This window comes from Diabrotica virgifera, chromosome 4, assembly GCF_917563875.1.
Source record: "Diabrotica virgifera virgifera chromosome 4, PGI_DIABVI_V3a".
Classification (NCBI taxonomy): Eukaryota; Metazoa; Arthropoda; class Insecta; order Coleoptera; family Chrysomelidae; genus Diabrotica; species Diabrotica virgifera.
The window spans coordinates 27,721,832-27,740,311 of NC_065446.1; the positions used below are offsets into that span (position 1 = coordinate 27,721,832).

Genomic DNA, 18,480 nt, shown 5'->3' on the forward strand with positions numbered 1-18,480 from the left:
AATTATAAACAATTTTTTGGCTTATAAACAAATAGAATATCTCGGAAAATATTAAACTAAATTAAATTGTGAAAACGGTATTCGAAAGACAGTGACAGGACGCTTCTTCTAAAAGAAAAAAAGTTTAATTATGATGAGTGGTTCCTGAGATACAACCGGTCAAAGTTGACCGAAATTTACGGCAAAGATATAAACAATAAGATCATAATTTTCAAACCATCACCTTTTTATTTTTGTCCTCTTTCTCCACACCAATTTTCATATCTTTAAAATCCTCATAACATATATTATTATAATAAAAACTATCGATAATACGTGTGAAAATTGCCAAAAATAGCAAAATTCCAATCAAAAATTAGGTTGGAGAAAATGTAACCCTCAAAGTTCAAAATCGGTATACGTTAAAAAAATGCATTTTCTCGGCTTCCCATGGAGCAATTTCCTTCATTCTTTTTTTGTTTCCAAGTAACTCGAGTAGAGCCATCGAACTAACGCATTATTAAATGTCAAACTTGCTTTTGTTTTTTTAAAATAAATTTATTTATTTATTATAACACAATATTTTAATTTGTTTAAATAAAAATTGTTTAAATAATTATAAAGCTTTCAAATGAGAATATTTATGTTTTTAACTTTAAAAGGTACACTTGTAGCAAGTTTATCTAAAAAAAAGCCTACAACTGGAAAAAATATGTAATTTTCTGTTCTTATAAATAAATTAATCTATTATAACAAAACAAAAGCAAGTTTGACATTTAGTAATGCGTTAGTTCGATGGCTCTACTCGAGTTATTAGGGAACAAAAAAAGAATGAAGGAAATTGCTCCATGGGAAGCCGAGAAAATGCATTTTGTTAACGTATACCGATTTTCAACTTTGAGGGTTACATTTTCTCCAACCTAATTTTTGATTGGAATTTTGCTATTTTTGGCAATTTTCACACGTATTATCGATAGTTTTTATTATAATAATATATGTTATGAGGATTTTAAAGATATGAAAATTGGTGTGGAGAAAGAGGACAAAAATAAAAAGGTGACGGTTTGAAAATTATGATCCTATGCGTAAATTCCGGTCAACTTTGACCGGTTGTATCTCAGGAACCACTCGTCATAATTAAACTTTTTTCTTTTAAAAGAAGCATACTGCCGTAGTCTTTCGAATACCGTTTTCACAATTTAATTTAGTTTAATATTTCCCGAGATATTCTATTTGTTTATAAACCAAAAAATTGTTTATAATTTTAAAATATTCCTGAGGCCGCTTAAATAGTCCAATTTGAATTCTGTAAAGTACATTAGATAGGTAGAGTGTCTTTTTATGAAAAAATCATAGTTATTCTTATGCATCATAATTATTGTCGTTATTATAGCGACCGTAAAGTTTTAATTAACATTTTAATTGTTGCTAAACTGTTCATTTAATTTCCATAGACTTCTGGAATTATAATATATGCAGAAAGTGCTTTTACGTTACCAAGTTATTTAATTATTGATTAACAACTACTTATCTAAAAGTTTAGTTGAAAATTAAAGATTTTGTTGGAAAACCCCGCTTTTTCCGGGGAAAGTTTTCGTCGAAGTAAATCGGAAAAAACACGTCTCTATGCAGAATTTAATTGCGGTGAATTTTTATTTGGGTGTTTTTGGTCTAAAGTTAAAATCTTTGGAGTTATAGAGCAAAAATTGAAAAAAAAACGATTTTCGGGCGCCATTTTGTTTATAAAAAAAGTAGCACACTATCTGCAGACTTTGCATATCTATATTATTAATACATACAATAATAAGATTCGATTCCAGCAATAAAATTGCTGGTAAATAACTTTTCCTTGTATTTTGCTAATTAGCCCAGAGTATTAGTTATAATTATTATTTACTTTATAATTACACTTTTAATGGGGTTTTCCCGTATGATAAATAAATACAATAAAAAACCTGTTGCATCCACTGTTGGATATAGGTCTCCTCCATATTCTTCCATTTCTAGAGTATTTAGGATATTTTTTATTCAATACGATTAAATTCGCTATAGGTGATAGGGGATCATCTTTGAGTGGTGGTCAGAAGGCTAGAATAAATTTAGCAAGAGCTGTTTATAGAAAAGCTGCTGTTTATCTTTTGGACGATCCGTTATCAGCTGTGGACATACACGTTTCCAAACATCTATATGAAAAATGTATTAATGGATATTTGGCAAAGAGAACGAGGGTTTTAGTTACCCATCAAGTACACTATTTGAAGGATGCGGATAACATTATTATTTTAAATAATGTAAGTATGTAATTTTCAATAATATCTATTATTATATAGGGTGGAAGGCACTTATGGAATAAAATTATTTCTGTCCTTGTTTTAAAATTTTTTAAAAACGCTGAGACCCGTCGATTTTTAAATAAGAATGTGCACTTTTTAAACATAAATTTAAATGTACAGGGTGATTCACGCAAGCCTAGCATAGATTATAAGCTTTATTTTTAATGGAACACCCTACATATTTTTATATTTTTAAAAGCTGCTTTGACAGCATAATTTCAACGAACAACATCAACATGTATGTTTTTTTTTATCAATAATACAGGGCGAAATTTTGAAATTATATTGTGTGTAAACCATTTATAGAATAAAATTGATTGTGTCCTTAGTTTAGAAAATTTTAAAAAGCGTTGAGATACGTCAACTTTTAAATTCAAATATGCACTGTTTAAACATAAATTTAGACATACAGGATGATTCACTCAAGTGTAGCATAGTCCATGATCTTTAATTTTAATAAAACGCCCTGTATATTTATATGTTTTTAGAATATGCTAAACAACCTCATATCAAAAAAGTGTATTATGTAGGGCCTATTATGAATAATACAAGGTGAAATTTTAAAATTATGTATAATTTTCGTCAAGATATTAAGTACCTACATTAAATTTTGCAATTAATAATTTATCATACTTTAAATAATGGTATTATTTTTTTCAATTAGTTAAATAAAGACATACATTTTCTAAACTAAGTATAAATATTAACTATTTATAATGGGAAATAAGCCACAATATTATTAAAAAATGATTTTTATTAACGTTTCGACGCCCAAATCGGGTGCCGTTGTCAAAATACAAAATACTAGTAACATAAACAAAAATGTTGTTGCCTAGTAAAAAAATTCTTCTAATAATTTATTTAATTTGACTCATTTATATCGGCAATTCAGATACATATGATACATTTTAAAGTAGAAGACTTTAAAATGATATTGCCAATATTTATTAGTTGCGTTCCTGGGACGACTTTACTGAAAGATAGTTCATTCGATTACATGAAATCAACCCCAACTCAAGAATATCCGTCACAAAAAAAATCATAGCATGTGATCTGTCTTTAAAAAGACAACCACATGCAACGGTGACATTAAAATTCTCGTGTTAGAGATCTCATAGTAAATCACGAGGGAAAACCAGGAAAAACCTCGTGATACTATCCCGACATCGTAAGTATTTGGTCTTACATTTAATTTACTCTCAAAACTAATACCAAATTCTGACTTTACTATAATTTTGTTTAAATTATAAATCAAATCAATAATACATGGATATATAAGTAATACTAAAATATAAAATATGTACTAACTCGACTATTGACTTACTAATTGTGGTATTTTCTTTCTATTGACTTCCTCTTTCAGTATGGGTATCCACATCCTACTGCATTCCACCGAGGAATTCGGGACACAATTGGTTTCGTTTAGCATAATTAGAGCCGCTTCTTTGATTTTTCTCTTTTTACTATCTGTTTCTTTCAGGACTATACTTGAATCTCTCCACTGAACTCTATGTTCATTATCCCATGCGTGTTGACATATTTGAGATCTATCAAATTCTCTATTTTTAATATAAGATTGATGTTCACTTATTCTAACGTTTAAGGGTCTTGATGTTTCACCTATATAAAACTGTTTGCATTCACAAGATATTTTATAAATACAATTCTTTGTCCTTTTTTGTTCATTGTTAGGTTTAGTTTTAGATAGAATAGATCTCAATGTGTTGGTTGATTTGAATGTTGTTGAAATGTTGAATTTATTTCCTATTGTTTTAAGTTTCTCGGATAGTCCTTTTATGTATGGTATTGATATTTTCCTCGTATTATTTCTTGTGAATGTTGTAGGATCCCTAATAGCTTCAGAACAACATTAAGTATAAATATATTGGGCTTTGTATTTAATGTCTTCACGAAATTTATAAATAATTTCAAAATTTCTCCTTTTATTATTCATAACAAACCCTACACATAATACACTTTTTTGAGATGAGCTTGTGAAGTAGGTTCTAGGAACATAAAAATATACAGGGTGGTCCATTAAAACTAAACATCATGAACTATGCTGTACTTGCGTGAACCACCCTGTACATTTAAATTTATGTTTGTAAAGTACCTATTTGAATTTAAAAGTTGACGTATCCCTGTATTTTTTACAATTTTCTAAAATAAGGACACAAACAATTTTATTCCATAAGTGGTTTCCATACTATATTATTTCAAAATTTCACCCTGTATTATTCATAATACACCCTACATGATATAGTTCGTTGAAATGAGGTTGTTAAGCCGATTTTAAAAATATAGAAATATATAGGGTGTTCCATTAAAAATAAAGCTTATGCACTCTGCTAGACTTGCAGGAATCACCCAGTACATTTAGATTTGTGTTTAAAAAGTGCACATTTTTATTTAAAATCGACGGGTCTCAGCGTTTTTAAAAAATTTTTGAAACAAAGACAGAAATAATTTTATTCCATAAGTGCCTTCCACACTGTACCTATATAATTCAATATTATCTATTATTAAATAGGGTGTCCAGAAACTCTCCCGACAAACGAAGACAGGAGATTCCTCAGTTAATTTTAAGACAATTTAACCCAATTCACCTAGTCCGGAAATGATTTCTAAGGGAGCTAGAGCTCTTTAAAGATGGTGTATTGTAATTAGTTTTTTTTAAATACCTCCAGAACGCTACTATTTAAGAAAAACGAAAACTGGTATGGTTTGTTCAACAATAAATGGTTTGAATTCAATTAGTGTGGTCGTAAATATTATTAAATTTATCTGACCTGGCCCATTGTTAAGACCCACCCGGAGCGATAAGCCACCGAGGTAGACAGAGTTGGTCTTTTGCAATTAACACTGACTAGACGGTACTCCCATAATAAAGCCTAAAATAAATTTTACCTGAAACCGGGCCTTTTATACTATTATCGGTTAATCCGGGCTGTTTATAGTGGTAACTAATTGAACTTAACCATTTACTGTTTAACATACCATACACCTATTTATCTTCCAGCGATAAATCTATTCCGACAATTGCGAATTTCTAGTACCTGTCAGAGGCGTCCGTTTTGGGTAGGGCAACGGATATTGTATCCCATAAATTTTTTGTCCTTGACTTTTAAGTATTTCTGACACTGGATTATTAAATTGTGAGGTATGTATTCTAGTAGTACTAAAAGGTCCTGCTTTAAGTCGGTAAAATACACCGTTTTCTAGAAAAATCAATTTGAATATTTTTCGTTTTTTGAATTTGAATATTTTCAAAAAAAAACTATTTAGACAAACAAAGACTGGTAGGGGAGAGTTGGATAAAACGGGATAGTCGAATAAAACGGGATACCTAGCCTAGTAGTTCAGAGAAATAAGGAAAAAAAATATCGTGTTGGTGACACATCCCCCTCCAGGCTGAAACCAAATTTTTCGAGTAATATGGTTATCTATAATAATAACCTATATGTTTCCTGCAGCCGATTTTGATGATATACATAATTATAAACAAATGAAGATCAAAAAACGGTAAATTTTCGCTTTTTTCGTCTATTACTAAAAAATTGGGCATTTTAAACAAATTTGAGAGTAATAAACTCATAAACCGTATAAAAAACTTCAATATGGCGTTCGCTGAATATGTCTATCCTTATTGGTTACTTAGAAAATTGCCAAATAAATCATAAATTTTGAGTTTTTATAAATATTCATAACTTATGTAAAAATTAACTTAGAACCTTCTTATTGCACGGAATGCTGAGACTTATGGTGCTTAAATTGTACCCTAAATTTCAAAGTAATTGGTGAAATAGTTTAAAAGTTATTTAATTTGTTTATCCAAAATTAATTTTTTTTGCAACACTGTAAGTCAGAAAATGATGAAGTTACAGTAATATTTTGGATAGTTTATAAAAGAAGAAAATTTACAGTATTAATTTAATTTAAAAAAAATGACAAAAAATAATTATAAATATTGCAAAATAATTTTGCAAAAACATGTGAATTAAAAAAATGGGGGGGCTAACTTTGTCCCTAAATCTCCTAGAACAGTTGTTTTTCTTTCTAAATGTGTATAAAAATTCAGTCTTTCTAAATATGAAAAAATAATTTTTCTACGGGTAACGGTTAAAAAGTTATTCTAATTGTTTATAAGTAAGCAAAAAATCGACATGTTTTTGCAAAATAATTTTACACTGTTTAAAATTATTTTTTGTCATTTATTTTTAATTAAGGTAATAGTATAAATGTTCTTCTTTCATAAACTGTCCAAAGTATTATTGTAACCTCATAATTTTCTGACTTAGAGTGTTGCAAAAAAAATTAATTTTTGAAAAACAAATTAAATAACTTTTAAACTATTTGACCAATTGCTTTGAAATTTAAAATATAATTTAAGTACAAGAAGTCTCGGCATTCCGTGTAATAAGAAGATTCTAAGTTAATTTTTACCTAAGTTATGAATATTTATAAAAACTCAATATTTATGATTTATTTTGCAATTTTCTAAGCAACCAATAAGGATGGACATATTCAGCGAATGCCATATTGAAGTTTTTTATACGATTTATGAGTTTCTTACTCTCAAACTTGTTTAAAGTGCTTAACTTTTTGGTAATAGACGAAAAAAGCGATAATTTACCGTTTTTCGATGTTCATTTGTTTATAACTATGTATATCATCAAAATCGGCTGCAGGAAACATATGGGTTAATAATATACATGTCCATACTACTCAAAAAATTTGGTTTCGGCCTGGAGGGGGAAGTGTCACGAGAAAAACCTTATTTCTCTGGACTATAGAGACCCAACTAGTGGTGCTATCAATCGGACAACGACGGAAACTTGTTATCAGTCGTCATTTTAACATTCTCAGTTCGTTTTACCTCGATGCCACTATTTGATGAAAAGTTGTTGTGTTTAGAATTGTATGACTCTATTTTTTTTGATACTTTGTACTTTTAAGTGCGTTGTTTTCTACATTATACTGCCTACATATATAAAAATATAATTCCGGTGACTATTACATTTAATTAAGCAGTCATTAACGAATATTCTCATGTGTAGTCTACCTAATTTTACTTTCACATTTAGGCAGCAGCCACTTTTGTTTTGAAAAATGTCTGAGTTGGACAAAACGGGACACTTATAAGTTGGATAAAATGGGATACAGTTTCTTATGTCCGGTTTTATCTACCTATTTATTTGTTGGCATATTATTTTTTTAAATAGAGATATGAAGCGTTTTATCGTACCGCAGAGAAGAACAACATATTTTTATGTGACTTTTGTTCTGATATACGTACCTAGTCCTAAATAAAAGGTCTTATTTCCCATTTTGCCATAAAACATCAAAAACGCCTATTTTTAAGTTTCTGACTACTGAAGATATTATTCTTTCAATAGTAAATTTTACTATACAGTTTAATGTCTACTTAATTTAGACATAAATTAAGTTTTAGATAATTTTATACAAAAAATTAAATATTATAAACCTATCCCGTTTTATCCAACCGTGGTTGGATAAAACGGGATGTGTAGAACTTTAATAAATATTTTTTTTACTATTTTCCAGTTATTAAAAATAGCTAAAGATATGTGTTTTATGTGCTGCAATGAATGTTATACCTATAAAAAATAATAATATGATCATTTCTTTAACATATTTTCCGTGGTAAAATAAACAAGAATGGTATCCCGTTTTGTCCAACTCTCCCCTGCGTTTATTTATCTTACAGAGATTATTCGTTTTCGCTAATTGTGAATTTCTGGTACCGGTCATATGCAGGGCCCCCGCTACCATATGTGCAAAGTGTGCAATGCACACGGGCGCCATCCTTTAGGGGCACCAACCCAGGGTAAAAAATTGCAAAATATTTGAAAAAAAAAACAAACAAAAAAAAAAATTAATTTTAAAATAAAAGTTGAGAAATTAAATAGGATTACGTATAAATAGAAGAAAAACATGAGAAAAACAGAATACTTCGGCCATATAATAATTAGAGGACCTAAATTCCATCTACTTCGCCTTATAATACAAGAAAAAGTGGAGGATTGGTCGAAAATAACTTTCATGGTTGTGAAATGTTAGATAAAGAAGAGGAAGGTATAATAAATACACACAAAATTTTATTAGTAGGTATATTATCCAGTTACTGCCGATTCCTATATGCTAGGCTATACCATGTCGGAAGTCAGGCATTTTTCATTTATTTTGTTATGATTTTATTATGTTTGTTTCATTTTGATATTTTAGTCTACAAATAATAATCCATTACTCACGGTTTTTGCTGTGAATTTTAAAAAACCGCTTGCAATGAGATTATGAAATACACACTGGCATAGGTACCTACACATAATACACATAGCTAACAAGTCAAAGAAAAAAAAGTGATATTGTGCCGATGTGTGCTTTTGCACTGGGTGTGGGTTCCACCCTTTCTCGGGGGTGAAAAACATACTTTCAAAATAAGCCTGGAATTGGATAAACTGAGTAATTCTAAGGAACTTTATTTCTATAGAATTTTTTCGCTAAGTTAATATTTTCCGAGTTATTTGCGGGTGAATATGTTCATTTTTTAATAAAAACCCTGTTAGACGGTTTTTCCAAAATAACTCAAAAAGTAAGTATTTTATCTAAAAAATGCTCCTATCAAAAAAATAGCTTACAAAAAGTTTAAAAAATAGCTGGCATATGAAATCTGTAAACCCAGTAGAAGCACAGTTGTAGCTAATGAAAAGTAGATTCTTATTCTTCAAATTCCAAATCGAATAATTCAACGTGAAATAACCAAAAAATGAAGCACTTTTCGGGGAAAACTCATTAAAACTTTTTAAAGTATTTAAAACAAGCTTTATATTTGTTCTTTAAAAAAGTTTCTAGCATCAAAAGTTAGCAAGTTATGCTCAAAATAAAGTTGGTCCTTTTTTGGTAAAAGAAATCTTTTGGACAAACTTTTGAAAAAAATTGCTTTTTTTAATAGCTTAAAAATTATTGGTGATACCAAAAATCTCAAGCAGTAAAAAATGTAGGTTTTTCTATTCTGAATATTTTGGACTTTGTTTTCCTGTAAAATAAAAATTTGTTAAGATATGGCTGTTCAAAATTTGGATACACCCGTGATTAACGACTCATTTAAGCCCTTTTAACTAGAACAGCTTTTTCAAAAACAGCACTTTGAACCGATGAAACTTCAGATCATATAAACAATACATACAGTCGGAAAAATGAAAGAATACATTAACGAACATATAAAACACTCTGTATTTTCCTGTCACCGTATCACAAAGAAAATTGCCTAGCGCAAGTACATGTAATAATAATTATTACATGCACTGGCGCTGGCAAATTTTTTGTGTGACACGGTGACAGGAAAATACAGCGTGTTTTATATCTTCGTTCATGGGTATTCTTTTATTTTTCCTACTGTAAGTAACTTGTAGTAAAGCGGTAACGATTAATTTCATTTGTTACGCTAATTAGGGGGTGATTTTCACGATTTTCTTTTTATCAAAAAAGGAGCCATCATTATTTTTAGCCTAACTTACTTACTTTTGAAGTTTTTGAAATTTAAAAAATAAAAAAAATGTTTCACTTTCACTTTTTTATAAGCTTAAAAAAGTTAAAATACTTACTGAACTTACTGAAAAAAATTTATAGAACACAAGTTACTTAAAATTAGTCATTTTATCCAATTCCTTTTTTGAATATTTCTATGTTTTTTTTTTACCCCCGAGAAGGGGTGAAACTCACATCCAGGGCAAAAGCACACATCCGCACAATATCACTTTTTTTATTTGAAATGTTAGGTATGTGTATGCCAAATTCCTTTAAAATTCGTACAATATTTTACCGTGAGTGAATGGACTATAAATATGACTTCTAAAGTTCCACGAAAAAACATGATCCAAAATGCCTTAAGGGGCGCCAAAATCCTTTTTTGCACACAGACGCCAGTTACCCTTACGGGGGCCCTGGTCATATGCGTCCGTTTTGGATAGGTCAACGGTTATTTTATTGTACCTATAGGTACCTTGTCTTTAATTTTTAAGCATTTCTGACACTATGTTATTACATTATGAGGTATTCTAGTACTAAAAGTTACTCTTACTTTAAGTGGGTAAAATACACAATTTCTTTTTGAAAAAAATTTAATTTAATTTTCAAATTCGAAAAACGAAAAATTTTTAAGCCGATTTTTCTAGAAGACGGTGTATCATACCGTCTTAATGTAAGAGTACCTTTTAGTACTAGAATACCTCACAATTTATTAATCCAGTGTCAAAATGCCTAAAAGTTAAAGACAAAAAACATGCGATAAAGTATGTGAGTTATCAATAATTTGCGATATACGAACGACACAGTACTCCTAGCTTCTACTCAAGAAGATCTGCAAACAATACTTGATAGTGTCGTTGAGAGTTGTAAGGAAGCCTGGTCTGGATCTGAACATACGGAAAACCAAAATACTCGTAATAAGTAAACAACAGAATATAAAACCGTGTATACGGGAGAGTAGGGTAAAGTGGAATAGATAAATTTTGAAATCAAATAAATTTTACAATTATCGAAATGAAATTTTGTAAAAACATATCTTATTACAGTAACGTTTAAAATCATTATGTCGAAATATAAATTAAATTAAGTCAGTATATTTTTTGTTATGCATGGGTTTGTCAGGCATTGTCTTTTTTTCACTTTGCCCCGCATGGTTGGGCAGTGGCGTGCTGGAACTTTTCAAGCGGCCCGGTAATTTTATAGAAAAGCGGCCTCTTATCCTCATTTTACCTTCGATTATCAGGATGTTTTATTCGTTATTTATAAAATCAAAAAAAAAAACAAAAATATAAATTGTTTTTAAATCAAACATAAAACTTTGAATTCAATGATTTTTTTAAATTTGCTATATAGTTTTATTTAAGAATAATCTTAGAAATAATAAATTACATGTATGACAATTGAGGCAGAAACTATAATTTCCTGAATAAATTAATATAATATGAATTTGATAGAATTAGATAAAATAAAATTGAGAATTTTTCAATTATGTATTAAGTTCAATTTTAGTACATCAATTATACAAGAGAGTACGAATACAATTACAGAGCAAATACTTTAATTTAACAACATTTAAAATGTTAATATAAGGCAATAATCTAAACATTATTTTGCAATTATTTCATAAAATAATTACTTTAACTCTCGATCAATAATTTCCGCATTAAAGTAGATATTTGAGCAAATTTGTCGATTATTTCATCATTTTTAAGCTCTTGCAAAGCTTCTTTTTCTATATACATTAGCATAATAATGTTTTAAGTGATCTTGTGTTATAATACTTCTTAACCGATTTTTTATGTATTTTAACGTTAAAAAACTTCTTTCTCTAGATACTTGTGTCACTGAAAGCGTTAATAAATGCTTATATACTATTTAAATTTGGATAAGCACACTGATATAAGTTGTATTTATGCAAAACAATGTAACAGCAAGCTATACAATCTTTACACTTTTTAGTACTACACGGAGATGAAGTTTTCACGATATCAACATTGTCATTTGTTACTTCATGTTCATTATCACGTAGATTAATAATATCATCCTTCATATTTTCTGTAGACTTAACATATTTATCATTAACTAGATATTCTATAATTTCATTAATTTGAAAAATCCTATTTTTTAATGCAATCCATTTATCCGCAAAATCCACGAGTTAAATGCCGTTAAATGTATACCATTTTTTATTGTATCAAAATTTCTAGTATGTAGAGTGCTTATATCATAAAAGGATTTGTCTTGATCAAATCGTTTTTCAATACTTCCAATAATTCGGTCAAAATATGTGCAAGACGTTTTTCCATTTTTTATTCTGCAGAGTGCATACATGTTTGAAGGAAATTGGAAAACCATAAATATGCTTGTATGTATGAAAATAAATATTATCTGTAGCACTCTATTTATGTATATAGAGCCTTATTCATTTACTTAACTGTATTTTACAATTAAAAAAATTTAATTTTTTTGAAATGTTTTATTAATATTATTAACAAAATCAACATTCGATTAGAAATTAAAAAAATATTTTGTTATATCTAAAATTTTTTTTGAAAAATCTTATTTGACCGGCCTCAAGAGGCCGCGGCCTCTCGGTGATTGCACCGATTCATTTATATGGCCAGCACGCCACTGTGGTTGGGTAAAGTGAAATAGTCTATATAGTCTAAGAGCTAGTGAACCCTCCGACTAACGGTCGTCCTGTAAGGCTAGAAATTTTTCTAGTGATAATTCATAGCACACCAAGGCTAAAAACCATGACCTGGCAGGCATCAGCGGTGCACGTCTATCTACCAGGTGAATCGAAAAGTGCAAATTTAGGGGGTAAAATAAACTTTCTCCTGTAAGGTTTAAAGGACATCGCACACATCTTATGGAAAATATAATGTCACTTAAATTCAATAAAATTTATACGATTAGATTCGTTTTAATATAACGATCAATTCTTATCATTGCGCCAACTCTTAATTATGATTAATTACGGCGCAAATTGCAATTAAAGTTTATCGAAATCACATTTTTGGAGTCCATAAAATGTTAGTTTACAATCATTATTGCTCTGAGTGCTATTCATAACAGCTTAAATCCCGCTGGGCCTAAGCGGATTAGTGAAACTAATCCGCTGATTTATGGAGTACCGAAAATCTGGGTATTTTAAAATATTTTTTCTCTCTCTAACTTATGTACCTACCCATTTGGTTTCAGATTTATTTATATCAATTTCTGCTCTTATTTTTGAAAATAGAGAGTTGGCGCAATGGTAAGATTTGATCGTTAATTTAAAACGAATCTATTGGTATAAATTTTATTGAATTTGAGTGACATTATATTTTCCATAAGATGTGTGCGATGTCCTTTAAGTATGTATTTAAATAAGTCATTTAGAAGAAATGTGTACAATGACAGGCGATTCTGAAGAGCATAAGACCTTGCCAGGCGAGGGGAAAGATTAGGGGTTTTTCCTAAAATTATTCTTTTTGCATCGAACAATTTTTTTTAGGTTTTTTGAATCATTCCAAAGAGAAAAGGTCTTTAGTGATTTTTCTCTTAAGTTTATTCTAAAAAAACATTTATCGGACATTTATCTAAAAATTTCAAAGTTGCCAAGGTAGGTAGATATTCTTTAAACATGATTGATGAAATCCCAAAGAGTTTTTTGCAATACAATATCGGAAACCCCTTTGTTTTTTAATTGCTAATCAAGCGGGCGCGACACTGCAGTATAAGTGAGGACGTTTGAGTTGGCATAAATTCATTATCTCGAGAATGGGCAAATTTCAAGAGAAATTATCAGACAGGTCGATTTTTATTTTTAAATTAGGACTTTTTGGCATATATATAATACTAGTGACGTCATCCATCTGAGAGTGATGACGTAATCGATGATTTTTTTAAATGAGAGTAGGGGTTGTGTGATAGCTCATTTGAAAGGTTATTTAATTCTCTATTCACTAATATAAACATTAACATAATTATTTATACAGGGTGTACAAAAAAATTTTTTTAATTAAATTAACTTTGATTAAATTTGACAAATAGAAGAAAAAATTTTTTTGTACATCCTGTATAAATAATTATGTTAATGTTTATATTACTGAATAGAGAATTAAATAACCTTTCAAATGAGCTATCACACAACACCTACTCTCATTTAAAAAAATCATCGATTACGTCATCACGCTCAGATGGATGACGTCACTAGTATTACATATATGCCAAAAAGTCCTAATTTAAAAATAAAAATCGACCTATCTGAGGATTTCTTTTGAAATTTGCCCATTCTCGAGATAATGAATTTATGCAAACTCAAACGTCCTCACTTATACTACAGTGTCGCACCTGCTTGATTAGCAATTAAAAAAACAAAGGGGTTTTCGATATTTTATTGCAAAAAACTCTTCGGGATTTCATCAATCAATGTTTAACGAATATCTACGTACCTTGGCAACATTGAAATTTTTAGATAAATGTCCGATTTAAGGTTAAAAATGGCCGATTTCGCAATTTTCAAAATTTTCAATCGCTTATATAAGAAAAACTATTAACTTAGAGAAAAATCACTAAAGATCTTTTCTGTTTGGAATGATTCAAAAAACCTAAAAAAAATTTGTTAGATGCAAAAACAATAATTTTAGGAAAAACCCCTAATCTTTCCCCTCGCCTGGCAAGGTATTATGCTCTTCAGAATCGCCTGTCATTGTACACATTTCTTCTAAATGACTTACTTAAGTATCATTTCTAATACCGTTTCTGATATCGTTTCTTGTATACATTTTCTTGTATCATTTCTTGTACGTACATTTGTGCCCTGTATGACACTATGGAAGTTCTTGTATCGAAAATTGTATGAAATTCGGCACGTGATTGGTCGATATTTTGTTTGTCACCCCGTGTCACGTTATGGTAGTACTGCATCTACATCTACAGCTGATTTTAAGGATTTTATAAAATTTATAAACTTTTAATTAACATTTTAATGTTAACCAGAATTTTACATTGACTGTTTGAGGTTGATTATTTGTGTTTTGATATTTGTGCAAAATATTTGCACTAGAATTATCTTCAATTTGATTCAAATTAGGAGCTATTGTATTTTGTAAAAAATTATGCGCCATGAAACCTAAATTTATAGTTTGAACTTTACTAGGAGCTAAATATATGGTTATTTGGTTGTTAGTAGAACAGTAGTCCATACCAAACGGTATATTAAGTATCAATATAAGATTTATAAATAATACCTACAAAAACACAAATAAATTCATCAATACATGATCCCATTTTCATTTCAGCCGCCATTATGAGTAAGTAATTATGACATTTTAGATGTTTTACCAGCAAGTTTTACGTTTTTGCTCTTTGCGCAGAAATTGGCGCAATTCTTGTACAAGATTCTGTGTCTGACTCAAATTCTTGTATCGTTTCTTGTATCTGTGTATGACACTATGCATTTTTTTGACATATCAGAAACGATATTAGAAATGATACAAGAAAATGTATAGTGTCATACAGCCTTTAAACATATACTTAAATTTAAACCTTACAGGAGAAAGTTTATTTTACCCCCTAAATTTGCACTTTTCGATTCACCTGGTAGATACACGTGCACCGCTGAGGCCTGCCAGGTCATGGTTTTTAGCCTTGGTGTGCTATTTATGAATTATCACTAGAAAAATTTCTAGCCTTACAGGACGACCGTTAGTCGGAGGGTTCACTAGCTCTTAGACTAATAGTCTATACGGTTTGAAATCGGCCTAGCTTCTTACTTGGCGCTTCTTCCTCATTTTTTCCGGATTTAATTCTCAGATTTAACGTAGCAACAGAAATTCCGTGTTGCATAGCAGCTTGATTTTTTCAAAGGATGCCCGTTCGCAAAGATCTGATTCCAGGTGTCATTGGCTCCACAGACTATTGTTGTTGGGTCGTTTTTCGTTTATAATTTCGCATATTGCACCTGGAAATACAGATATCCTTTTTTAATGTTGGCAATCAAGTATAATTACATGTGTGGCAAAGTGTAACGATATTTTACTTTACCCCATCTATTAACATTTCACATTGCCCCAAATAGATTTAAAAGTAAACTTGTCCAGTAAAAATGTGTAACCCTAACTTAACAATCTATATTTTATATCAAAGATGGTTAAGTATGATTACTTTTGTGTGTTGCTTTCAAAGATATGTTTAGTTAAATAAAATAGAATAATTAGCAATTATACTCACCTGCAGATTTTACAAATAGTCGCCAATAAATTTAAAAACAGTGATATTTTCAATAACATCGTCAGGCGCAGGGGCGTAACAGAGGCCCCCGCAGCGTGATGCTTGCGGGGGGCCCCAATCGTTTAGGGGCCCCATCTTGTCATCTGATATTATGTAAAAATCTGTTATTGTTATATTATTTTACGGTGTGTGTTTAAAATTAAAAACTTAAATTTCTAAATAGATGTATTTGCCAAGTTAATCATCTCATAATATCTAGAAACTTAATCCCTTCCGGCCTACCGAAATTTTATGGTAACGGCAATAAATTATGTGGTGTACTATTGAAAGATTTGAGAATTGCAATTTGCCGAAATGGGTTTTCTCTTTAATCTTTACCTACGTTTAGTATTTCGATACAATTATCCAGAGTCGTAACAGAGGCCCCGCAACATGAAGCCCCAATATGTCAAGGGCCCCATCTTGTTGTCTAATATATGTAAAAATGTGTTTCTATATTATTTGCATACATACGTTTTTTAAGCAGTGCAGTATTGAAAATGAAGTTGTCCATCCGAATTAATAAAATTGTTGATATATTCGCTGATAGTAGATAGTGCACGAAGAAAGTTGCTAATCTCATAGAATAATACTAATGTAATCATTTAGTAATTTTTGTTCTATTTTATTCTATACCAATAAAGATGAAAAATATAAGTCGTCATAAACAATGCATGAATACACCAATAGCTCAGTAAATGACAGTTTTGGAGTGAAATTATCAGCGTCACGATGTACGTATTTGCTTGACAATTTGGATTTAGGTTCTAGTTACACTCCACTTCAAAGTTGGATTTATGCCGTTGGTTGCTTTTACTTCGGGGGGTGACACCCCTCCTTGGGGTGAAAAACATACGTTTAAAATAAGTCCGGAAATGTATAAATTGACTAATTATAAGCAACTTTTGTTCTTCTATAGAGTTTCTTTATCTATGCTAATACTTTCCAAGTCATTTGCGATTGAAAATATTTATTAAAAAAACAACGTTCTCAGACGGGTTTTTCACAAATAACTCAAAAATAAGTACGTATTTATCGTATTAAATATTAGATATCGAAAAAATATTTGTAGCAAAAATGTTGTTTAAAAGATTCAGAAAATGGTGTACTTATTCATGAAGTCTATCGACACAGTGAAAGCATAGTTGAAGCTCATGAAAAATTATTCTTATTTGTCCAATTCCAAATCGAACATTTCAACCTGAAATAATCAAAAATGAAGCAATTTTCGGGAAAAAGTCTTAAAACTGTTTTTAAATGTTTCCAAAAAGCTTTGTTTTTATTTGTTTTATAAAACTTTCTAGCACAAAAACTATACGAGTTCGCTCAAAATAAAGTTGGCCCCTTTTTTGGTATAAAAAATCGTGAAGATCTGCCCCTATTTCGTACCCCAAATAAAATTTATCAGTAGCGCTTCACCATTTACTTTAAATATTTATTGTTTATATGATTTGTAAGTTTGACCGGTTCGAAGTTCTTTTTTGTGAAAAAATTTATTAAAAGTTTTTTTATTTTGGAAAAATGCCTTTTTTATTCAAAATAACTTAAAAAGTATTAGTGATACGAAAAATCTCAAAGAGTAAAGAAATGTAGGTAGGTCTTGCTTTTATAAATATTTTGGCTTTATTTTGTTTTTCTGTAAGACAAAAATTTTTTAAGACACGGCTGTTTAAAATTTGCATATAGTCGTGATTAGTGACTCGTTTGGCCCTTAACCTAGAACCCTTTTAAAAATAAACACTTTGAACCGGTGAAACTTAGAGGTCGTATAAAACAGTTAGGTAATTTGTAAGGCGATAACGATTAGTTTCATTTGGGGTGCTAAATAGGGGGATATTTTCACAATTTTTTACCAAAAAATGGGATTAACTGCATTTTGAGCGTAACTGGTTTAGTTTTGATGCTAGAAACTTTTGTAAAAAATAAAGCTTCTTTTAAACACTTTAAGAAAGTTCTAATGAGTTTCCCCGAACAGTATTTCATTTTTTGGTTATTTCACGTTGAAATATTTGATTTGGAATTTGACGAATAAGAAAAACTTTTCATGAGCTACATGTTTTCTTTTACTGAGTCGATGAACTTAATTTCTGTTTCACTTTTTTTATAAGCTAGATACATTTTTGCTAACAATATTCTTTTCGATCGAATATTTACTCTTTAAACTATTTGCCAAAAATCGCCTAAAATCGTGGTTTTTTTGTTGAACAATAAACATTTTTACTCATAAATAACTCGAAAAATCTTGAGTTGACCACTTCGGTGTTGACACTGAAAATTACACGGTATCGCCATATTTTACGTTGATTTACTGGGCTGTAACACATATAGGTATTTGTCACACATGTCGCATTGGACAATTTTT

At 29.9% G+C, this 18,480-nt stretch overlaps 1 protein-coding gene across 1 annotated transcript in view; it reads left to right on the forward strand.

The window, feature by feature from the left end:
• LOC114349326 (ATP-binding cassette sub-family C member 4-like) overlaps positions 1–18,480 on the forward strand; it is a 148,472-nt gene that overhangs the window by 77,030 nt on the left and 52,962 nt on the right. Inside the window, exon 9 of the mRNA XM_050648982.1 lies at positions 2,032–2,270. Within this exon, the coding sequence (XP_050504939.1) occupies positions 2,032–2,270 (239 nt within the window). The remainder of the gene's footprint in view (positions 1–2,031; positions 2,271–18,480) is intronic.